At 34.8% G+C, this 25829-nt stretch overlaps 1 protein-coding gene across 4 annotated transcripts in view; it reads right to left on the bottom strand.

Annotated features, from left to right (window-relative positions):
* The window catches only part of ROCK2 (Rho associated coiled-coil containing protein kinase 2), a 173844-nt gene that overhangs the window by 27807 nt on the left and 120208 nt on the right, over positions 1–25829 (bottom strand). For all 4 annotated transcript variants that reach the window (XM_036750187.1, XM_036750186.1, XM_036750188.1 and 1 more), the window contains exons 6-16: positions 21773–21917; positions 16643–16781; positions 12214–12305; positions 11118–11277; positions 6782–6845; positions 3594–3685; positions 3420–3468; positions 2775–2910; positions 2554–2645; positions 1481–1727; positions 999–1105 (exon numbers count right to left, since the gene is read on the bottom strand). In XM_036750187.1, coding sequence (XP_036606082.1) covers positions 999–1105; positions 1481–1727; positions 2554–2645; positions 2775–2910; positions 3420–3468; positions 3594–3685; positions 6782–6845; positions 11118–11277; positions 12214–12305; positions 16643–16781; positions 21773–21917 — 1323 coding nt within the window. The remainder of the gene's footprint in view (positions 1–998; positions 1106–1480; positions 1728–2553; positions 2646–2774; positions 2911–3419; positions 3469–3593; positions 3686–6781; positions 6846–11117; positions 11278–12213; positions 12306–16642; positions 16782–21772; positions 21918–25829) is intronic.

Below are 25829 nucleotides of genomic sequence, written 5' to 3'. Positions count from 1 at the left end.
TAGATTTAATGTAGAAAAAATATAATTTTAACTATCCAATTCCTATATATATCAGGTATAATTTATTGCTTTGTCATGTTTCATCACTTCAAACAATGAATAGTAATTGCACACCAATAACATCGAGTGATTAACAGTTTTCAGAATGTCTCCATAAAAATTATCTTATCAATCTCCCATAAAAATTATCTTATTGATCTCACACTGTGAAGCAGGAAGGATAAATATTATGATCTCCATGCTGCAAATGATAAAATTAAGTCCCAGAGTGGTTAAGTGAATTATCCAAACAAAATAGTGGCATAGTCAGAAGAACTAGGATCTCTCTTGACTCCTAAGCACCCTTTTCACTGAATCAGAATGTCACTTTAAAGGACAATTTTGTAAATGATGAGAAAAGTTATAAATCCAGATGTTATATTTCCTTTAACTTACAAAAATACCCTTAAAAGAGGTTTACTTTCACTACTTGTGCAGGCAAAAAGTTCTATGTGTGAGTCATAGGATCTAGGTACAAATGCTGGCTCTGGTACTTCACTTTTGTGCCCGTGAGCAAGTTATTTAACCTAAGTCTCAGTTTTCACTTGTATAAAATGAAAGGATAACTCTAGAGTCCCTTCCAGCTTTAAACCCCATCACCTAAACATGACAAATATTTAAAGTTTTTGCATAGAGTCCTCTCATCAAATCAAGATTATCCCTTAAAACACCTTAATTTTTCATTCCCTGTGAAATTCTCTATTTTAGGAGGATTCTAGTAACTGTAAAGGCTGCCTAAACAATATGATTATTACAGGAAACACCTCAACCATCCATTTACCCAACTGAATTATCATGTAGCGTAATCAGCTACTTGTTTCCTTGTACTTTGGGCAAATATCGTTCACTTTCATCTTCTTCACTACATTCATATTAAAAAATGTTCACAATTTCATCTATCTCAAGCCTTAGAAGATTCCATGAAATATAAAACTTGTTCTATTTTAAAACACATTTACCTTTTCTAAATCTGTAAATCTCTCCTGTAGTTGTCTCTTCTCTAACTCCATTTTTGCTAATGAAATTTTACCATTTTTAATATCTTCTTCCAAACCAGATATTCTACCTAAAAAGGAAAAATTATTTACTTAAATAAATGATCCCACAAGGTAATATTCAACTAAGTAGTAAGTTTGAGAACATAAAATATATCATACTTAAAATTTATTATTTTAAAAACTTATATGTGTGTCTATAAGTGCACTTACAGAATATGAATTCTGAAACTTTATGAACAGAGCTCTTGTCTGAAGTAACCTGTTAAAAATATTTCAAACTACTGAACAATTAAATTTTCCTTCTGGAGTATCTCGAATAAGGCACACATTCTAAATTTTAAATTCAATGCAACAGCCATTTAAGAAAAAATTACTTTAAAAACTAGCCAAAAAACTTGAGTTACTACACAATTCAATATGCCTCAATCTTTACACCATAATACCTTGCAAATCATTAATCATCTCAGATCCATGGGTTCTATCTCTCCTTTCAGATTCTAGAGCTGACTGAAGATTGATGAAGTCCTTTTCAAGCTTCAGTTTAGCATTCTCTAGCATGCAATTTTTGTCTTGTAGCTCCCTATTATTAGATTCCAGTTGCTGAATTTGTTTTGAACTTTCTGTCTGGTTTTTCCGTAACCTGGCCGCAGTATCAGACTCGGTTCGCAGCAAAGCATTGGCTTCATCCAACTATTGATTCATGAAACAAAAACAAACACATCATTTCCATTGCCAAAAAAAAAAAAAAAAAAAAAACCCAAACCAACAACAATAGGTGGATCTAAAGAAAAAGAAAAAAAAAGGAAAACATTTGCTAGGAATTTTTAAAAGGCATGTTAAAATAAATAACTAAGCTTATGTCAAGGACCTATGGTTTTATTTAGCATAGGTGCAGCTCCTATCCAGGAAGATGAAAATTTCATCACAGCTTAGTATCTGTGAGTTACTATGGCTGAAAAACTTATTATGATGGCATCTTGTAATCAATCTTGTGATAAATATTTCTGAACACATTTAGACTGCTCCTCCAACAACAGACATATATAATCTAACATTAGTCCCACATTTATTAAAATAGTCTAAGTTCTTTACCCTCAATTGCTTTCTACTTCAATCCACCATATAAATCACTGGCAAAGTAATCTTTTCTTGATCATATCACTTTATTGAGCACAAACTTCCATTTCCTATAAGATAAATTACACATTCTTTAGCCTACCAGTTAAAACTATTCATAAAAAATCTGGCAACAGCTTAACTCCCCAGTCACATATTAAAACCAGACTTAATTTTAGTTCCCAAAATATCTCTCAAATTTACTATGCTGTACAATGGTTATTTTTATACATGGCTCATCTCCTCAAGTAGATTTTAACATCCTTGAAGGCAAGGAGCATGTTGCTCATCTTTATATCTTCCAGGGCACAGTACAATACCTTACGTAAGTAAACTGTAAGTATTTGTTAAACCAATACATTACAAATTAGTATCATACCATGAATTCATGATAGCTTACTTGTTTTTGGAGCTGATTGACTTGTTCGTTAGATATTTGAGAGTTTTGATTTCTTTTTTTCAAATCTTCAAGCTGATCTTTCAAGCTGTTAACTAAAATAAAAAAGTGTTTTAGTGGGAAAGTTTAACATACCACTCTAAATGTTATCTGATGGCAGAGGAACATTAAAGTTAACTTAATTTTTAAAAATTATTTCATATTTAATAGGCTACATCACAAACCATCGTTTTCTAGATTTCGTTTTTTGTCTGCTTCATGTTCTGCTTTCCTCTGGTATTCTGTATTTTTGTGTTGAAGAAGAGCCTTCTCTCTTTCTAATTGTCTTAATGTAGATTCTACATTCTTTCTTGAGGTAGCCTGAAATTATTATAAAGCTTTGGTCAAAGAAACTAACTTTAGAAAAACTTTAATGCATTTGTTAATAGTTACAGATATAACTAAATGACAAAGTTTGTAACATTTTATTTACTACAAAAGACACTTTTATTATAACTTATTTTACTACTGCTAAACTATTATTAATATTTGCCTAATGAGCTCACATAACATTATGAAATTAAGAAGAGATTGCTTTGACCACAGCCTAATATACTATATTACCAAAGGAATACCATTATAACTGTCAATTACATTTCACATAATTAATAAATTCTAGAAATTAATAGATTAGTCAATGAAAGCCTAATATAACATGGATATTCTATAATGTGAATTGGTCCTGTCTCACAAATAAATGCTACTAAGACATTAATAACTATATCCCATAACATATGATGCAACTCTACTAATACACTTTTATTACAGGCAAATAAAAGGGAAATATTTTAGAGGAAAACAATTTAAAAGCCAATTTGATAAAGATTTACCTCTTCTTCTAGTTCTTTTGTTATCTTCTCTAGTCGAGTGCTAATCAATCTAAAGAATTTCAAAAGAAATAAGAAAACAATAAAGACTGAATAACATTTCTTATGTTTATATCATTATTTTAAAATAACTCTCCTGCCCACAAGAATTCAAATTTAGTTATTTGAAAAACATACTTGCACTTCTGGTCCAGGTCCTCTTTGGCTTGTATCTCATTTTTGAGATGTTCTTCTAGTAAGTATAGTTTTTTTTGAATCTGTACAGATTGCTAGGAAACAAAGCAAAGTACAAGCATAAATTCTAGCCACACAGAAAGGTAAAAGGAAACTAAAACAATGATTACTCTTTAAGGTCAAAAGCAAGACGGTACCATTTGTACTAAAATGCTCTTACAAAAGAAACACCTTTAAAATAAAACATTTTCTAAAGATTTTCTTCATGACACTTTTCAAAATGACATATATTGTATTAGTTCTAATACAGGCTACATTTTTTTTAAAAAATCTGAACTTTACAAGCTGAGCAACAGCTTCTTGTGGTGGTGGTGAAATGATAGTAAAATAAAGCATTATGTTATTGCTCAGTGGCAAGGGAGTGGGGGGAGAGAGAGGTATAGATAATAAATGTGTGCAAATGAATCAAATGTAAAATTTTTTTTGAAGGATATTTTGTTTCTTTTTAAAGAAAGGGTTGGAATTTCATCTGAATAACTACAAATCATATGCTATATATTCCATTTCTCACCAACTGCTCTGCTTGGACTCCAGTAACATCATGACTCCCTAGGATAAACTACCAGAAATCTCTTCATGAAGACTACTTTTAGCTTTGGTACTAACACTAACTCAGTACCTCAGCTGCCTTTCTCCACTAGTCAGAAGGCTGAAGAGTGAGCAAACAATTCCTCCCAAGGCTTCCCTTTATAAAAGGCTCAGAATTTCCAACCAATTCATTTTCCAACAGCTGCTCTTGCTGGGTTTTACTCCATGAACATCATGTCCTACACTCACTCCTTTAGCTTCCTATTGTATAGTTTCCTCCCATTAGATTTTAAGCTCTTTGAGAGCAGACTGTCCTTCTTTTTCTCACTTACATTCCCCAGTGCTTAAGCATAGTGCCTGACACAAAGTAGACACTTAATAAGTATTTGCTGATTATTGAATATATAGCTACTATTAAAGTCTTCAGACAAATAAAAATTACAAAATTGTTCAGTGTACCCTTAGCATTTAGCTGAAAGAGATCTCATTGTTTTGTTTGTTGTTTAGTCATTTTTCAATTATGTCCAAATCTTTAATCCCATTTGGGGTTTTCTTGGCAAAGATACTGGAATGGTTTGCCACCTTTTTCTCCAGCTCATTTTATATATGAGGAACTGAGGCAAAAAGGGTTATGTGACTTGCCCGAAGTTACATAACTAGTAAGAGCCCAAGGCCATATTTGAACTCAAGAAGAAGAGTCTTCCTGACCCTTGGACCAGAGCTCTAACCACTGCACCACCTACCTGCCTGAAAGAGATCTCAAGGGCCATCAAATATCCTAGATGTTCTAGTGGTCATCACAGTCATCAACTCCTTGTGAGTAGAGATTATTTCATGCTATGTACTTGTATCCCCACTACCAAGCACAATGCCTAGCATATAAAATAATGCCTAATAAATGCTTGCTGACTGACTGATAAATCACATAAAAAGAATGCCTACTATAACATTCCAAATGGTAATGAAATTTTTTTAAAGGATTTTTAGGTGTCACATTAAAATTTCTTAGATGACACATTATTATTGCCACTATCAAATAAAGTGGTATACTGTGCATCATTTTATATGGTGATACATATTTCTATCATAATTACTGTACCACAGATAGTTTTGACACTATGACTGTGCAAAGTATTGCTTAACTGGCAGTTATTTAGAATTTCTTTGTACTTTAAAATGCAAACTTATCTCCTGATTTTTCCATAAATAACACACATATTGAAAATGACACAACACTCCCCCACCCCCATGTTTATTTGTAGCTGGGTGGCTTCAAATTCAGCCTTAGATATACACTAGTTATATGACCTTCAGCGAGTCACTCAACCTGTTTGCCTCAGTTTCTTCAACTGTAAAATGGGGATGATAATAATAGCACCAACCTCCCAGGGTTGTTGGGGAGAATTTGATAAGATAATATTTGTAAAACATTTAGCACAGTGCCCAATACATAGTAAGCACACTATGTAAATGCTAATGACTATTATTATTATTATTAAATAACCGTATTGAACTGGTCTATACATCCACAAAATTCCTACCAGATATTTCTTCGTATTTATTTGAAGGTTTTATATATTTTAAAATTGATTCCAAACTTCAAGGATCTGTAATTTCATTACCTCTACTAATCTACATGGCAAACCCTCAACAGAGTGCTTTCAGAGCCAACCTAATGAGGAGCTTCTCCAAAATTACCTAGGCATGTTCTTGAAAGACAAACCTAAAGTCCATTACCAGGCCTCTTTTTAAAAATTTTTTAATTTGTAGGAACATGTAAGAAGTTAAGCTTACTTAGCGCCTCTGGGAACCCAGAGTCATTTCTGTATCATGAAGAGACCATAAATGATTTACTAGAGAATTGGGGGAGAAGATAAGAGATGGTTGAGGGGAGTAAGGTTGAGAGAGAGGGAGAAAGGAATTGTAAATTTCTAATGACTAAAGAGTAAATATAAAAATAAAAATATTTTAACATTATTTACTTATTTTTATTTTATCATATACTTATTTATTAGGCAGCCCGGTGGGATAGAGATAGAGTGACAAACTTGGAGTCAGGAAGATGTGACTTCGAATCTTGACTCAGGTACATATTAGTTATGTGACCCTGAATGAGTCACTTAATTTCTCTCAGCCTCCATTTCCTCACATGCAAAAGGGGTAAGGAAAATAATAATAGCATTGACCTCACAGGGTTGTTGTGAGGATCAAATGAGATAATATATGTAAAGCATCTTTCAAACTTTAAAGGCATTAGATAAAGTTATTACTACTATACACAACACAACTTTCCATTAATTCACTACACATAGAATATGACTAACCATAAACAAATTGTTTTCTCAATAGTAACTATAATAAATATGGATTTATTTTGAGGTACTTTAGCATTTGGATAGCTCAATCAAAATTATGTCAATGCTGTAGGGTGGGAGTGGGGGATGAGATGGAGTGGGGCAATGCCAACTGCATCAGCTCCTAGTACAGCCATTCAGCAGTTCAGAAGCAAATATTAAAGGCAGTTATAGGGGAGCTTCTTTTCATGTAAATACTAGTAAAATACTTAAATATAAACTTTACAGAACACTCACAAATATACTGACCTCATTTTTCCTTGATTGTACTGGATCATTTTCTGTACAGGATGAAGGAGAGTCACTTAACAACCTGAAATTTTTTTAAAAAGGCAAGTTAAGTTCCCCTTAATTTAAGTACTACCAGGATGTTGTCAATCTCCTAATTACCATATGTAATAGCATTTTATCAATCTTTATCCTCCTTGATCTCTCTACTACATTTAATACTGTTGATTACCTTTCTTTCCTCTCCAATACTCTCTTCTCTTTGGATTTTTGGGACATTGCTCATTCCTGATCCTTCTCCTACCCATGTGACTACTCCTCAGTTTCTTTTGTTACTATCCATATACTGCCTACTAACTATGAATGTCTTAGACCCTTTTTCTCTTTATACTCTCTCACTTGATGATCTCATCACTTTTCACAGGTTCAATTATCATCTCAATGCTGACTCCCAGATCTATATTTTTAGTCCTAGTTTCCCTTCACCAACTGCCTATATGACATTTCAAACTGGATGTCCCAGAGGCATTTCAACAGGTCCAAAATATGAGTCTTTCTACCTTCCCCCTAAAACTCACTGTCCTTCTAAATTTCCCTATTACTTTCAAAGATACTACTTTCCTTGCAGACACCCAGAACCACAATCTTGTCATCCTCAACTTCTCACTGATGCTTACTCCACATATCCAATGGGCTGCCAAATCTTGGTCATTTTTATCTCTGCAATATCTCTAGCTCATATGTCTCCTCTTCTGTACTTAGAGATTCACCACCCTAATTCAGGCCCTTATCACCTCTGGTTTGGCTTACGGCAATACCCTGTCTCAAGCCTCTCTCCATTCCAATTTATCACATAGATACTAAAATAAATCTCCTAAAGTACAGTCTAAACATTTTGCCCCTCTACTCAACAAACTCCAGGATCAAATATAAGCTCCTCTATTTCCATTAAAAGCTCTTCACAAACTGGACTCTTTTTGTCTTTCCAGTTTTTCCCTTATTTCTTCTTCCTCACTTTGTGATCTAGCCATCCTAGACTATTAGTTTTTCTGAGTACTTGAAGGGCCACTTCTACACTCTGCGCTGGCTGCACCCCAGATCTTTAATGCACTCTCTCCTCATCTTTGCCTTTTAGATTCCTTAGTTTTCTTCTAGACTAAGCTCAAATGCCACCTTCTTCATGAAGCCTTTATTCAACCCATAGCTGACAGTACAACCTTTCCAAAATTTCCTTTTATTTGTTTTGTACATATATTCTATACTTACTGAGATGTGTATATGGTGACACCCCATTAGAATATAAGTGCTTGGAGGTTATGGACAGTTTTTGTTTCTGTATTCATAGTGCTTAGCACACTATTTGGCACATATCAAGCATTTAATAAGTGTTGATTTGTTGACTGATGTTCTGTAGACACCTCAAATTCACTGTATCTGAGACTCAACTACTACCCCCTTAATTCTGCCCCTCTAACTGACTGTCCTGTTCTGTTATGGCACCACCATTTTCCCAGTTATTAAGGTTCACATCGAGGAGCCATCCTCTACTTTTCACCTTCACTCATCCCCACAGGCAACAGTTGCCAAGTCTTGTGGATTCTACCTGATTAATCTCTCACAACTGCCTCCTCCACTACTCATATAACAACCACTCTGGTTCAGAACCCTTATCTCTCACTTGGGCTACTACAATAGCCTCCTAATTAACTGATGACCCTATATATCCCTATAGTCTCATTTCTATGCAATCTGTCCTCCATACAGCCACTAAAGTTATATTCCTAAAGCATTTTTTCAGTTCAGTCATTTTTCAGTTGCTTCTGACTCTTCCTGACCCCATTTGGGATTTTCTTGGCAAAGATACTGGAATGGTTTGCCATTTCCTTCTCCAGCTCATGTTACAGATGAGGAAACTGAGGCAAACAGGGTTACACAGCTAGTAACTATCTGAAGTCGGATTTGAACTCAGGAAGACAAACCTTCCTAACCCCAAGCCTGGCACGCTATCTACTTCACCACCTATACTCGACCATATTACTTGTTGATCAATCAACAAGCATTTTACAAAGTGCTTACTACTTTTCAAGCATAGTTCTAAGTTCTAGGAATACAGTAACAAAAATAGAACAGCCTCTGCTCCCAAAGAGATTACATGCTACCAAATGTACGAAGTATTTGTGATTTATCAGAGTAAGGAACTATCCTAAGGTAAGAACTCCATCTATCAACAGATTTGCAACCTACAGATCATAACCACCAAAGAAATAGTAGATAAGTCCTAGGAAGTTGCCTGAGGCACATAAGATTAAATGACTTGCTATAGCTAACAAATGTCAGAGGCAGAATCTGAATATAGGTTTTCCAGGGTACAAGCATAGTTCTTTTTATTTACCTAAATTTATGGCAATACAGTGGTAACTCCTTTGACTTTCCTCATTCCCCCCTCAAAAGCCATAGAATCACTCATCTTAATTCCTATCTCCTGGAGACATTGTTAACATCAGTTATCTTTCATCCTGTTCATGGGTCTGCCTGTCTCAAGTTTCTCTCTACTATACAAGCCATCTTCCATTTGGCCACGAAAGTAATTCTCCTAAAACCTAGGAATGATCATGTCACCTCCACTAGTCAATGAACTGCAGTGGCTCCCTACTGATTCCAGCATCAAATACAAAATATTTTTTGTGTAGATAGGAGGAAGGCTAGATTATGAAGGGCTTTTAAAGCCCTTCATAATCTAGCCTTCCTCCTATCTTTGCAGGCTTCTTAAACATTACTATCTATAGCATACTCTCTGATCCAATTATATTGGCCTCCTTGCTGTTTCACAAACAAGACCCTCAACCTCTCAGCTCCAGGTACTTTCTCTGATTGTCTCCCCGGAATGGAATGCTCTCCCTCTTCGTCTCTGCCTACTAGATTCCTTTGAGTCCCAACTAAAAATTAGGACAAAAATCTTCTATGGAAAGCCTTCTTCTACAAAGACCCATGTTCTATAGAAAACTTTTCCCAAGCCCATTTCATTCTAATGTCTCTCTCTCTCTCTCAATTATTTCCTACTTAGGCTGTATACAGCTTGTTTGTACACATTTGTTTGCTTATTGTCTCCCCCATTAGAATGCTTATTCCTTGAGGGCAGGAACTCTTTAGCCTCTTTTTTTTATCTCCAGCACTTAGCACAGTGCTTGGCACATAGTAGGTGCTTGAAAAATGTTTACTGACTATCCCAAAAAATTATCTTTTCTTTTATTTCTTTACTGCCAAACACAATGGAATATGGTCTATACTAATGTCATCTATTTCCTTATCATCCACTTAATTCTCTATAACTTGGATTCCCATCTTTAATTATTTCACCAAATCTATTCTTTCCAAGATGACCACAGGTCTTCTATTAGAAAAATTCAACAATCCTTTCTTTGGTCATTGAGCAAAAATGGATTCTTTATGGCCAATGCCTCACACTTTAGTAGGCACTTAATAAATACTTACTGAACACCTTTGGGATGATCTAGTTTCAATCATTTCATATAATAAAGGAACAGGATATCCCCTGCCTAATCTATCACATCACTGCTAGAATAATCTTCCTAAAAAACATGTTTCTTCTATTTGGAAAATGTCAGGGGCTTCCCACTGTAATTCCCACTTTGAATTATAGCCCAACCACCCTACCTTGATATTCAAAGTTCTTCATGAGCTAGTATCAACATTCCTTTTCCACCATAACTCTTCAAAACTTCCCCTTCTCACACTCTGTACTCTATTTGAATTTCTGCAAATTTCCTACCTTTGCATTTCCATTCATACCATTCCTTTGATCTAGAATGCCATTTCCCCTAAATCCTACTCATCTTTCAAGGCTTAGTTCAAATGCTACCTTGTCCATGAAGATTCCCCTGCTATGGGTCTAATCAGAGCTCCTCTGAACCTGCATTGCACTAAGAACATTTTCTTATGATTTCTTGTGCAGTTGTCTTACTTTACCTACTCAATTGGAAGCTCCCCGAGTCCAGGGCCTATCATTTGTCTTTGTATTTGTCCTGAACACCTAGTAGAGTCTTGCACTTGATAAATATTTGCTTGATGAATGACTCATAAGGTAAATAACAAAAGCAAGTGAACAAAACTATTTTGTGTAAGTTGTACAGAATAAGGATACAAGACCTCTAATTACATATTACATTAGATGTCTCTAGGTTTAAAAATATTAAGAAAACACATTTCAATATTATAAAATTAATTATTTCACATTCTAAATCTGAACAATATAAACTAAAATCAATCTTTTGAATATTTAAAAGACAGCAAAATTTTAGTAAGTTAAGGAAAGCACTATGTTCAATGAATCACATACAAATTTTCGCTATAGTAGGTAAAACCTATAAAAGGCAGCTGGTTTCCCACAAAGGCTTTAGGAATTGGAAAGGTTTCCACATCTCCTTTATCATCTTCAATGTCATCAAAATTGCTGCTATCTATGTCACTGCTGAGTTCAGGTACTACTGGAGCTGCAGCTATAAGGAAAAATAAAATACTGATTTTACTACTTCTCAAGCTGTAAAAGGAAACATTTTTGATAGATTTGGCAATATCATATATGTTCTTAATTATATATTTTGTATTATGATATTAATTTTTATTTCAAAGAAAAATGAAAGGTTTGAAATATCAGATCTCCTTTAAAAAGGAGGAACCAAGAGATACACCAGGAAGTAAATTTATTTTTACCTGAAACTAAAAAAAGAGAGTAAATAATCTAACTTTAATAATTACTCCAACTGTAACCTTAAGCTGCTAAACACTTTTTTTTTAATGTTTGTCACTTTAGTATAACAGTATTTAAAAAGCACTTGCTTTAGGATAAAAATATGATGCCAAAGTAATACACTAATTTTGTACAAACTTCAAGAAAGGTTTGATATCTCATAAAAGATACTTCTTTTCTGAAGCAAATAGTTCATATAGAATATTTTTACAACTGCCAGGGCTTTTTTAAAAAAATAAGTCTAAAGTAGAGAAATAAAATCTTTCCATTTCTACATTATAACTATCTGTAAAAAAAATTTCATAGAAAATTTGAATTAGGTTAAAATAAATTCATTTTGTCTAGCAATGCTCATCACACAGGAGGATCTTTCAATAAATAATACTTGACTAATATATTTAATTACATTTTAATTGAGATTATTTTCCCTATTCCATAATAAAATTCTCATCATTCCTTAAACTAGATAAATTTTAAAGGCGTCTTTTGATGTGGTAGAACAATTTTAATAGCAACTTTAAAGCAGCAGAAAAATATTACATATTATTATGAAAAATGCTGTATAGAAAAAGTGTACACACAAATCTTTCAACTTAAAAATGAATATCCCTATTAATCCAAAATAGGTATCAACTTATGAATTTTAAAATGATGACATGACACATATTTTAATTGAAATACTTACTCTCTCTTATGTTATCCCAATTCCATTGATCACTTTTAAAGAAAGAATGTTGTTTGATTTCTTCTACCCCATTTCTCCCAAGTCGCACCTCCCTAAACATACCAATTGATTCAAAGTTACATTATGAAAAGGAGAAAAAAAAAGTCTCTGGAAGTATTCAAATAAAAATAGATTCCTTTCTGCAATAATCTGATATTTCTTTAACTATTAAATCCAAAATAGAGCTAAAAAAGAGGTAGGAACAAATTTTATAAAAGTTACTTTATCAGCATTCAGAAGATGCACTAAAATGGCTGGAAGGGTAAATGTGCCACGTGAGGGAAACATTTTTCCATCTCAATTTGGCATAGAAAGAGAGCACACACAGTACAGAGCTTTTAAATAAGAAAAAAAAATTAAACCATAAATTTAGAGGCTGCCAAACCACATGACAAACTATAAGAGGTACATGAAGGGAGGTCTGGCTTAGGACACAAAGAGTTATTCAAAATTTTTCTGATATTTATATTTTTAAAAACTCCAATACCCCTTCTGCTTAAAAAATAACTCTCAGTATTTTTTGCCAAAATATTTGGAAGTAATTAAAAAATGGAAAATTCTACATATGACTATCGTCTATTTATATGTAAAAGCTATGGCTCTGGGTATGACAGAGATAAATTGTGCAAATAATTTCATTCTTCCTTTTTACTTTAGCCACCTCAATTGTAATCATGTAGCTATAGAGAGTGCCTGCTTTGAATAAATTCCAAGAGTTATGTTTAATATAAACAGGAAAACCTACACACATTTTGGGGGAAGTATTCCTGGCCACATTTATGACACTAAACTATACTTAAGTATCTCTTCTCTATCCACTAACCATTCCTCCAACTACAGAAGCTACTAAAGCAGCCCTTTCATGAATGAATTCCTTTCCTTGACAGAAGCCTCACTCAACGTGCTTATGCAATCGTTTGGTTTTTGTTTTTTTTGTTTTTTGGCAACAGAGCATACTCCATCAGATTGAAAAAAAACAACCAGATAGCATTTCAACTTTCTTCATTAAGTAGAGAGGTAGAGGATTACAGGTACAACATACTGAATACAGACACAGGCACTGTCAGTTGTTTTTACTTAACTATTTTCTCTGCTGCAAGGGAGAGCTCACTGGGTAAGTGAGTGACGGTATATCCAGAAATGACTGTGGTTTGAGAGCAAAAGGCATCAATAAAAATAAATGTTCTTTCCCAAAAAAATAGATAGCATTCTTTTTTTTTTTTTTAAGAGATAGCATTCTACAGGAAAATTATCATTCATGCCAAGTTTACAACAGGTAAGCTTGCTTATCAGTAGTTAGAAATTTAATGGTTTCTCCCCAACATGCTGCTAACATTCTTTAGACTTCTATAATTTTGAGCAATTAAGTTAGCAGTTTAAATCTACTAAAATTATATGAGGAAAGGAGGCTAGAGCTGAATACGGTGAGACTCAAAGATATATAAATAATTTAGATGTTAAAATTTCTCTTCTTTTTTTCCCCTCCAGAAGACTGGTAACAAATTATGTCTTCCCCTTCACGGCAAAAAGAAAGAAAAAGGAAAAAGTGATAGGCTATAGGTGCTGAATGAGGCATGAGTTATCAGATTAATGTGTCATTTTATTTTGCTTAACAGTACTTCTTTGTTAAAGGGAAGGATTACTGGACAGTGGAAGAGATGTTATTAAAAGCATTGATAGAACACATTTATATTGCATGTACATGATTGCATGTGTTTAATGCCAGTGTGTTCAATAATATAAGGAACAAAAGTTAAGACACTGTCAAAATAACTGTTGGGTCATTTCTTTACTAACCAGTAGAAAAAATATATGTCACCTAAAGACGATCTATAAAGTTCATTTTATCTTAGAGTCTCAAAGGATTTCAGAGCAGGGAGAAAGTATAAACAACACATCGACCTACAAGGTACCTTAGAAGTCATTTAATCCAATGATTTCCCTTTACAAATGAAAAAATTCTGGCCCAGAGAAATTGTTCACAGACACGCAAGGTATAAGTAATTGGGGCAAGATACAAGGTCCTCGGACTCTAAATGCAGTGCTTATTCCTCTAACATTATACTCTGTTTCTCACAAAACTTTCACTAGAATTGTTAAACAAGTAGCAACAATTAACAATTTAAAAAATCTTAAATTCAATTTAATAATTTAAAATTAGACATTTAAATTTCCCCCCCCCCCAAAAAAAATTAGCTCTATTATAATTTACCTTTGAGGTATTTATGATTTGGGCTAAATCCAAAACTCAGCTACTAAGAAAGTTCTTTTGATTATGCTGAAAATTTTCCTAATATTGGAATAGTCTTGCATTCCTGGAATAAATCCTACCTGGTCATAGTGTATTATTCTTGAGATTAGTTGCTGTAATCTTTTTGCTAATATTTTATTTAAAATTTTTGCATCTATATTCATTAGGGAAATTGGTCTATAATTTTCTTTCTCTGTTTTGGCTCTTCCTGGTTTAGGTATCAGTACCATATTTGTGTCATAAAAAGAATTTGGTAGGACTCCTTCTTCACCTATTTTCCCAAATAGTCTATAAAATATTGGAATTAATGGTCTTTAAATGTTAGATAGAAATTGCTTGTAAATCCATCTGGCCCTGGAGATTTTTTCCTAGGGAGTTCATTGATGGCTTAATTTCTTTTTTTGAGTTAGGGTTATTTAAGTATTTTACTTCCTCTTCTGTTAAGAATGCCATTTTGAATCAAAATACTTCACCCATTTCCAGGGGACATGCATCAGACAGACAATGAATGCATGGAGTAAAGAATCACAAAATCATGGAATTTTATAGACAGGAAAGATGAATCTAAGCTTTTTATTTTACAGAAAAAGAGACTGAAGCCTGAGAGAGTAATTGATTTGATGAAGGTCATAGGGCAAAAGCTGGCATATTAGTTTTCCTGGCTTAAGGAAAACTAATCCATCTAAAACTGCATCCATCTAAAAGGATATGCTATGTATTTATTAATAAAGGATGATGATTAATAAAGAGTTGAGCAGACAGTGTTTTAGCTCAATCACTGGTCTTTAGAGCATGGATCAATTACTTAGCTTCAAAGTTTTATGAATTTGCAGCTCACAAAGTCTCATATTCAAATGTAAATTAAAAAGCATTCTAAGGACAAATAAAAATGGTTTTAAAATTTGGGTGTTTGGGGCATTTTGCCACACAAACAACTCTCTTTAATTAACAAGGTACAATTAATCCTATTAAAGGAGGCAAAGTACTGATCATTCAAAAGAGGAACTGTCTTCAGAATGCATTACATGATTAGTTTTTCAGAAACCTTATCTTCTTAATTTGTCTGTTTAGGCTCATTTTAAAATAAACTTCATTCTGGCGGACTGATAAGGCATAACTCAATAAAATTCTGAGCAGCTGGAAAAGGCTAACCCTAATATTTTTAAGTAATTCAGATTATCCTCAAAGCTAACATATAACAACAAGCATTTGTATAATATTTATATTTGCAAAACAAAAAAATTTGAAAAAAACTTTATGTACATTATCTTATTTGATCCCTACAACAACCTGGCAAGTGATAGAGATATTTTCAATCCCATTTTAGAGATGGGGGAACAGACTGAAGAATAATCTTCTTAGGTGCTAGTGTGTCCTATTTCTATCCCCCCCCCCCCCCGCAGGGGGGAAGGCAGGGCAATTGGGGTTAAGTGACTTGCCCAAGGTAACACAGTGTGTCAAGTGTCTGAGGTGAGATTTGAACTCAGGTCCTCCTGACTCCAGGGCCTGTGCTCTACTCACTTTGCCACCTAGCTGCTCCTAGTGTTTCCTATTTCTTAAACTACCTCGTAATGAAACTACTTTGTATTAATTTGTACTTAATTTACTCATTTTATATTTTTCTGTATATGCTTATACTTATTTTATTCTGTATACTTATTTTTTAAAAAGGAAATCCTCCTAAGTCAGTAACTGCTCCATACCCCATAACTCAAAAAGTGCTGCCTAGTGTCAAGTGACGAAATGTTAAAAGGTTCAGCAACCTGCCATAGGCAAATCCCAGAGTGAGTATAAGTCACAGAAAAGATTTCAACTCAAGTCGTCATCTGGGCTCCAAGGTAGGCTCTCCACCCTGGTACTATAGTGTCTCTTAATAATGAAATGTACAAATAAAGTTTTAAAAGTACTAGACACCTAGATTTCAACCCTATAACTTTGAAAAACTAATTTCCTCTTTTTGCGTCTCAGGTTCCTTCTTTATAAAATGAGGGAGTTGTACTGGATGACCTCCCAGCTCTAATGTATTGTGATTAGGGATTCTAGATTATTTTACATGCTAATAATTGGGAATTGACTAAATATTCATTTATAGCAAATTTCAAAGAATTTATTTGCAAAGAAATTTAAATGTACACCTACCTGTCAGTCAAGAAAGCACATATGAGATTCTTTGCATGCTTGGATATTTCTGCATCTTCTGGGAAATTTAGTGAATTTTTATGATCCATAATTTTACTATATGTTCCCACAAGTGAATCTGCATAAAATGGAGTATCCCCTAAAATTCAAAGTAACAAAATAATGAAAAGTAAATTGATTCAAAATTTATTTAAAATTTGGAACTCAAAGTTTAAGAAACAAATGTTAAAAATTGTTTTTCCATGTAACTGGGGAAAAATTAAATACTAAGTAAATACAAAAAATAAAAAAAAATGTTAGAAAATTCAAATTCATTTATTTCTCATATGGATGTGGATAGTGATGATATAAAAGATACAGTGTGAGCTAAATCAGAAAAAAAATCTCAGTTTGATAAACATTATTGGATCAGGTCAAATTAAATCCTACTCAATTCTAAGTTTTCAATTTTTTAAAAATATCAAGAATTTTAATAGAACCAAAAAATATTCTGGGCTCATGAAAAAAATTGGTTCCTCTTTGCTTAAACTTATGTCTGTGTCCTATTCCATCCTAACTTTCCTTCTCTGAATCTTGAGGATATGTTTATTAGGGCTAATTTTTCAAGGATTTACCTTCAAACTACTAGAGCTAACAGCCCTTGTACCGCCTTAACAATGAGTCTCTTGCTCCATGAATGTTCTTGATATTAATTCTGTTAGTGCTGAATTAAACTAAATGCTCAGATCAGCAGGCACAGGGAACCTACAGCCTTGACGCCACATGTGGCCCTCTGGCTCCTAAGTGCAATTCTTTGGTTGAATCAAAACTTCACAGAACAAATCCCCTTAATAAAAGGATTTGTTCTGTGAAACTTGGATTCAGTCAAAAGGCCACACCCAAGGATCTAGGAGGCCTCGAGGCCACAGGTTCCCCACCCCTGAATAGTGGCCCCTATCTTCCACCTACCCCCTGACTCACCCTCCACCCCCAAAAACCCTAGAAAAGGGTGTAGATAATTCTTTAGACACCAGAGAGAATCATCCTTAGAGTAGGTCCAGAAATATAATATATAATCACAATATATAAATATAATCTATTGTGGATCCTCCCTATAGAGTCCAAAGTAGTAACTTAAATCCAAGAAACTGAGAAACAGACCAATCTCAGAAATACACCAAATCACTGTCACTAAATTCAACTGAGTCAGTGAAATGTGATAATTCTAAGTGGGGTTATAGGGAAGTTAGGAGAAAGGGTATATTATGTCAAAACAAAATGTAAAAGAAAGATAGCTGCCTTCTCCAAATAAGTTAAATTACTACTCCCAAGAAATACTTTTTTAACTTCTGAAGTAGAATGTGGGTATGGTAATACACAACAAAAGAGTATTGGATTCACTCTAATGCATCATCAGATGAAAGAAGGAAGAAGGAGAACCAGTTAGCTGGGAAAAGAGGGTATTAACAAAGAGAACAAGTACAAAGACTATAAAACAAAGCCCTCAAATGAAGTAGGCCATTCTCTGACTGGGTCACACTATGACGTCTAGAGAAGAAAGGTAAAATGATCTGTCCTGCATACCTATAACAGTAGTCTAAGAGATCAAAGAAAATAACTTGCACCTGAGGAAGCCACTTCAAACCACAAGAACAAAGCCGTACTACTCCTATTAGTTATTCATTCAAAATCCTTGAGAACTGTTTTAACAATGTTTTCTACTACTGATTTTTTTTTCAGGCTCATCTTGTCTAGAAACCATCTTATCCAATAAAACAGTACACTCCCCTATTAAGTTTCCCAAGTTAAGTGTTACACAAGTATTAGTTTTATCATATTTTCATTATGAGAAGTGGTCCCAATGAAGCCATCTAATTTAGTTTCTGGTAACCTTAGCCAGATTTTCTGGAACTAATGTATTTAAAAACAAGGAAATTAATGAATAAAGCATTTCTTATGTGCTTACTATATGAGAAGCACTGTGCTAAGCACTGAGAATACAAATAGAAAATGTAAGACAGCTTATGGAAAGTTTGGGCTGCAATTAATATGAAAAATCCCCATGGTACTTAGGGTGCAGTGGCAAAGCAGATAGTAACGCTTCTTCTTTAATGTCATTTCCACTGATAAAAATCTTATCAGTTTCTGATATTGAATCATTTGACAGTGCCAAGGATTTTGTTAGCAAGAACTTTCTTTTTTGTGTTTTCATTAGCTGTGACTACAGCATATGCAGAAGTTGTCAACAGGATATATGTTCACAGGGGTTGCTTCCCAGGATGATGGTTGAGGGCACTGGGCTGGAAGCATGGCTATTCCCAATGCTTCCAGATACAGGGTCCTAAGCTGTCTTCATTCATGTCTGAGAGGAGATGATGATCAAGGTGGGGTGGGGGTTGATTTGCCTGGCACATGCTTCCTCCTGTCTCTCCCTCAGGGTGCCTTGTTGTAGGCATGGGGAGGGAGAGAGAGAGAGAGAGAGAGAGAGAGAGAGAGAGAGAGAGAGAGAGAGAGAGAGAGTGTGTGTGTGTGTGTGTATGGGGGTTGAGGAAGAAGGGAAGTAAGGGAAAAATGGAGAGACACTGAGACAGAGAGAGAAAAAGAAATAACCTTAAAACTGTTCAAATCTTTATTTGGTCAGAATGAGAAGAGACATATTAATGGATCCAACCCCAAATTATCTCTTATTAAAACGTAACTCTTAAATACATCTGATAAAGGATGAATCTCTCTAATACCAGAAAGACTCTTTTTCTAATAAAGTCTGCTTTCTTTGGGCTAAAAAATTAAAAAAATCCACCACAAATAATTTAACTGGAATGAGCAACATTTAGATAAGGTCAGTTCCATATGAGGAGATATTAATTACATTTGGTGTCCTGTAACTTTAGAAACCCAAAGTATAAATGCTTATTATAATACTGTGTCACATTACTTTAGCTATTTAAAATTCAATCTAATTCAAGGCTCTCACCCTTTATAAAATTTGTGTCCCAGACCCTGAAAAGAATTATACTTGGTTACCTAAAAAAGCACTAAAACCACTCTTGGTCAAACATCACCTTTTAAATGCTTTGATTTCCTACTAAAATGAGTATCAAAGATCTCATGGTATGAAGAAACAACCATGAAGTGAGAATCAAGAGACCTGAGCTCTGGTCCTAGCACTGCCACTATGTGATTCTGGGCACATCAAACTTGCCAGGTCTCTGTTTCTTCATTTTTAAAATGTGTGGATTTGAGTAAATTAACCATCAGATCCTTTCTAGTTCTAAAATTTCATGATTCTCTAAGGAATAAGATGTTTTCAACCAATATCCTTGATCTATGAAACACGAGAATAGAAACTACTTCAGTTATGATTACATTTCTTTGGCCAATCTGTCCTTAGCATAAAAGGCTTTTATGAGAAAATTAAGAATCTTCCTTCCTAATAGGATTCTTTCCATACTCCATTCTACTCAAATTAAATCCTGGAAATAAATTCTGAGATAGTTTCCCACTCTGCTAATAAGACGGGATACATCCAAACCACAACTTAATCAAATTCTAAAATTTTGCTCTATTTTCCATATTTCTTAATTACCAGGAAGTACCAGAGTCCCTCTAACTCCCGCCTTCTTAAAGATACAACTGCTATGAGGTCAGCGCAGACAAGCACAACAATCAGTGCCTCTACTGCCTTTCTCTCACTCTACTTAACTCTTTTGCCTTCTGGTTTCTGATCTCATGAAACTGAAAAAGCTCTCTGCAGCTACCAATGACCTCTTTTAATTGCCAAATCTAATTGCCTTTCCTCAATCCTCATCCTTCTTGACCTTTCTGCAACCTCTGACACTGTTAATCATCCTCTTCTCTTTGACACTCTCTCCTCTAGGTTTCCACAATACTGTTCTCTCCTAGTTTCTCCTCCTTGGCTGATCACTACATCTCAAATCTCCTTATAAGGATCTTTGTCCAGCTTATGCACTGGGTGCCCCTCTGGGGTTTGTCCTGGGACCTCTGCACTTCCTCTATACTATCTCTCTTGGTGATCTCATCATCTCCCATGAATTCAATTATCTCCTCTGAGATGACTCCCAGATCTGTTTATCTATCCCTAACCTCTCTTCTGAAAACTGTATTCTTGGCATCTCCAGCAACCTATTAGACACCTTGAAATAGATGCCCCACAAACATCTCAAACTCAGCATGTTCAAAATGGAACTCATTATCTTTCCCTCCAAACCTGCTCCTCTTCCAAACTTTCCTGTTACTGTCAAGGGCAACCTTGACAACCATCCTCCCAGCTACCCAGGTTCAGAACCTAGGTATCATCCTGAAATCCTATTTCTCATCCCCCATATTCAATTGGTTGCCAAGTCCTATTATTTCTACCTTCTTTGTTAACATCTCTCATAAAAACATGGAGTGTTACCATAACTTTCTGGCTGGTTCCTCTGCCTCAAGTCTCTCCCCATTCCAGTCTATCCTTCAGTTAGTTGCCAAATTGATCATCCTACAGTGCAGGTCTGACCAAGTCATCCCATATTCAATAAACTCTAGTGGTTTCATATTGCCTCCAGGACCAAGTATAAACTCTTCTGTTTGACTTTTAGCACCCTTTAAAACCTGGTCCTTTCCTGGTTGTCTAGTCTTCTTACACTTTAACCCCTCCACTCTGCCCCCCCTCCCAACATATTCTATAATTCAGTGACACTGGCCTCCTTTGCTATTCCTTGAATAAGACATTCCATTACCTAATTCCACACATTTTACTGGTTGTCCCCCATTCCAATAATTCCTCCACATCTCTGCCTCCTGGCTTCCCACCAGTCCCAGCTCAAATCTCTTGAAGCCCTTCCTGATCTACCTTAATGCTAGTGCTTTGCTTTTGGGGTCATTTCCAATTTATCCAACAATTTATCCTATCTTGTTTGTACATAGTTCTTTTCATGCTGTCTACTTTATTAGTCTGTGAGCTCCTTGAGAGAAAGGACTGGTTTTTGCCTATCTTTTCATTGTAAGAACTTAGCACAGTGCCTGACACTTAATAAATGACTGTTGACTTGACTTTCACACACATAATTTTGTCTACTCAAACTCTCAAAGTAAAACATGGAAAGGTGGAAGGAGAGAAGGGAAAATGATCAGGAGAATGTGTTTACTCACCAACCAGCATCTCAAAAAGGAAAACACCTACAGACCACCAATCACACTCTCGTCCATAACAGCCATCACCACCCTGTGACTTCAGAACTTCAGGTGATATGTAATCAGGTGTTCCAACTGCTGTATCACAACGTACCATGCCTGTCTGGATAAAGAGAACAAGTAAATAACATAGTTCAAAGAAAAGTTAAATTCAGCTTAAAATAGTGCCCTCTTTAGTGAGCTAATTTCCACTGATACAGTTGGCATTTACATGAGGAGAAATTGAACTAGCATAGGGTCACGCCCTTTAGGAAATGGCATTTTAAAAGAGAAAAACTTCTGAGATCATCAGTCTATGCATACAAAAGCATTTATTAAGTGCTTTCTATATGACAGGTACTGTACTAAATGCCTTCTATGCTAGGTAAAAATTCAGGCATTTATATTATCAGTATAAGGGTAATGGTACTGCTCCATTGATTATCCTAGAGTTAGAACACTTTTTGACTAAAGCACAGTGTGAACAAGGCCTGTACATCCACACAGAATCAATCAAAGCCATTGTGCAGGAGACCTGGTATTGTCCTAGGAAATCTGTATAAAAGGAGGAACTACCTCAAGATCAGATAGAGATTCCCAGGGTCTGGAAGTAGAAAAGAGGGAGTTGGGTCATACAGAGCTGAGCCAAGAACTGGGGGCAATCAGTCAAAGAGAAAGAGAAGATAGGACTGAGTTATCATCAAATGATGAGACATGCTAAGCACAGTGCCTGGCACTTAATATTTATTATCTTTTTCTTCCCTTCCCTATGGCAGATAAGAGAGCCATCAAGGAGAGCCACTGGCTCTACAAACATCCTAGAGCAGAAGATTAGGGTTAACATCACCAGTTTCAAGAAGTTCCAAGAAAAGACATGCTTTTTCTTCTCCAATTTCCCCTCCTGATGCCTATGTAATCTTCTATTTTATTAGCCAAACATTTTAGTAATCAATTTTGCTTTATCACAAAGTAGGGAAGGGGTTAGCTAGAGATAATATATCAATGTAAATTTAGAAAGAGAGCCTAACCTCTGCCTAAATAAGAATTTCACCAACTGGGGGCTTGGTAATTATTATTCAACTCATAACTTTTTATCTAAAATGGATTCTTTAAAGCCACAGAGGAGGAATATTTTGTTTTGTTTTGTTTTTTGGAGGGAGAAAGGCAGGGCAATTGGGGTTAAGTGACTTGCCCAAGATCACACAGCTAGTAAGTGTGTCAAGTGTCTGAGGTGGGATTTGAACTCAGGTCCTCCTGACTCTACTCACTGCACCACCTAGCTGCCCCAAGAGAACGAATATTTAAGGAATTTATAATCACTTAAAATGAACTAGTTATTTAAAGGGAGTGTTGCACTGACAAAGAGTATATTTTGTGTACTTCCAACAAAGGAAAATAAGGTGGGGAAATTTCTAGCACTTTTAATTGAACACAGGTTACTTCTAAAGAGGAAAGGTTTCAGCAACAATAGAAAGGAAGAAGCAGAATGGTTCACAGGGAAGAAGTTTAATTGCATTTAGTTCAACAAGCTAGGAATGCCTATTCTTTAAGTGTTAGAAAACTTATTAATTATAGCTCCTATCTTCAAGGAGCTTGACCTAGGGGAAAAAAAGAACACAATAAGACAAAGATGAATTTGAATAATGTGAAACAATATAATGGAGGAGGTGAAGTTGAACTCAGTGGAGATTGTCACCTGCCTCTTCCTTAAAAGTGCTATAAAAATTATCAAGAAAATGTCTCTTAAGTAATTTTAGATCCTTAAGAAGACTTGACATAACTCTAAAACACAATTCACATCAATTTTCTTTTCTTTAAATCCTTGGTGAGTTTTTTTTAAGTTCAGAAAACAATTAGATATGAGTCTGTGATTTCCCTTCTATTTTAGTGTACATGTGACAAAAGATTATAGGTAAGTTTATGTTGGTTTTTTCTTCAAATTGATGTAAATGATCCAGATCACCAATGGTGAGCGCCACCTCTGAGTCATAATGCTCAGCTTACATGGAGTCAAATTAACAATCCTTTGTCAATAAACATACAGAAAGGTTTTCAAACAAAGATATAGATAAGGGATTCCCAGTTTCTTCAGTTTTTTTGTGCTATGTACCCTTTTTTGGCAGTCTGGTGAAGCCTACAGACACACCAATTCAGAAAATGTTTTAAAATGCAGAAAACATTTATGATTATGAAAGGAAACCAATTATGTTGAATTAATTACCAAAGTATTTATAAAAACAAATTCACATATCCCAGGTTAAGAGCATCTGATTTCGATAATGGTGGTAAAAATAGATTCATGATATAAACATAAAACTTGGATTTTTTTTTAAGTCTTAGAATAACAGGAATTTCTTCACATTTTTCTTAAATTTCTAACTTTATGATTCTCAGGAAATGTGTAGGAAGTGTGACCATGCCAGGAAGGGGCATTTGGGATAAGGATCCAGTTTTAAAGCAAATCTCAAAAATCTTATTATCTTGGGGAAACTAATACATTTTCACATTAATAAATAAAATCTTTATTACTTATTAGCATGGGTAGTCCCTCTATCAGTTTAGTTCACAATCTTTCCACACTTTTTCAGGCTGGATAATTCCTTTCAGTGTCTTTTCATGATCTTTCAGATAATAAATAAATTGCTGACCCTGGTAAAAAAAAAATACTATATTTAACACTAGCTGTACTCCATTATAAATAGTGGGTTTTAATGATCTCAGATGTTCCAAAATGCTATCCACAGCTATCCACATCCAAAGAAAGAACTATAGAGTCTGAATGGAAATCGAAGCATACTATTTCTCTTTTTTTGGTTGTTTTTTGTTTTTTCTTTCTTGTGGTTTTTTCCTTTTGTTCTGGTTCTTCTTTCATGGTATGACTAATGTAGAAATGTTTAATATGATCATACATGCATAGTCTATATCAGACTGTGTGCTGTCTTGGGGATGGGGGAATGGAGGAAGGGAGGAAAATTTTGGAACTCAAAATCTTATAAAAGTGAATGTTAAAAACTAAAAATAAGCAAATTAATCTTAAATAAATAAATGCTGCACTTTCTTCCTATATTTAGTTTCTTTTGATCAATAACAATATATCCAAACTACATTTTTTAACACCTAATTGCAGTACTCTAAGGTTCATTCTAACTAGTCCAAATTAAATATAAGAGAAAATCTGCAAATGGGTGTCAGGTATGGTTTATATTAATTGTAACCAGAGTAACAAATTTTGTTGTCATAAAATCAATCAGCAGAGCATATGCTAAAAACAGTCTGCCTAGTACTTTCAAAATAAGAATTAAGGAAAGGACAGAGAAAGTAAATTTACCCTGGTTGGCTTTTTTCCCCCCTAAACAATGGAGGCCTTTTGGATTTTTCATCAGTGTCATTTACTACTATGCCACCCTTCTTCCTAGTGAACATCAATCCCTTATAACAAAGAACAATAGTTATGCAGAACCAATTGATCAAGAAAACTAACAAAAGATGCAATATTCTCTATCCATAGTTTTCTCTACTAAGAGAAAAGAAACATTTCATCATCAGTTCTCCTGGTCCAAGGTTGGCCTTTCCTAGCTTATTCTAACTAAAAGCTCTAAGGGGCAGAGTCTAAGATGGTACAGTAGAGAGTGGCTCAGCTGAGCTCTCTCAACATTCCCCTCCAAACAACTTTCAAATAATGCCTCAAATTGAATTCTGGAGTGGCAGGACCAACAAAAGGTCAGAGTGAGACATTCTTCTAGCCTTAGACAACACAAGAGGTAAGAAAGAGAGTTCTATTACATGGGGGTAGAGTCTGTCCCAGAGCCCACCAGGATGAAACAGCAGTGGTGAGAATAGGTGGTGGCAAAAAAAAGCAGCAGCAACTTCAGGAACTCTGAAGTAAGAGATGGAAAGGGAACCTGGCAACTGGTAAGAAAGAGATTACAGGGTACCTCTGTGCTAGCCTTGGACCCAGGACCAGATGTTGTTTGGCAACTTCATTGTTTATACCCATTTATGGGGCAGAGAGAAGCACTTTTGGTAGTAAGGAAAT

Source organism: Trichosurus vulpecula, chromosome 3 (assembly GCF_011100635.1).
Source record: "Trichosurus vulpecula isolate mTriVul1 chromosome 3, mTriVul1.pri, whole genome shotgun sequence".
In the NCBI taxonomy this organism is placed as follows: domain Eukaryota; kingdom Metazoa; phylum Chordata; class Mammalia; order Diprotodontia; family Phalangeridae; genus Trichosurus; species Trichosurus vulpecula.
This window is presented reverse-complemented; position numbering and strand designations above follow the sequence as displayed.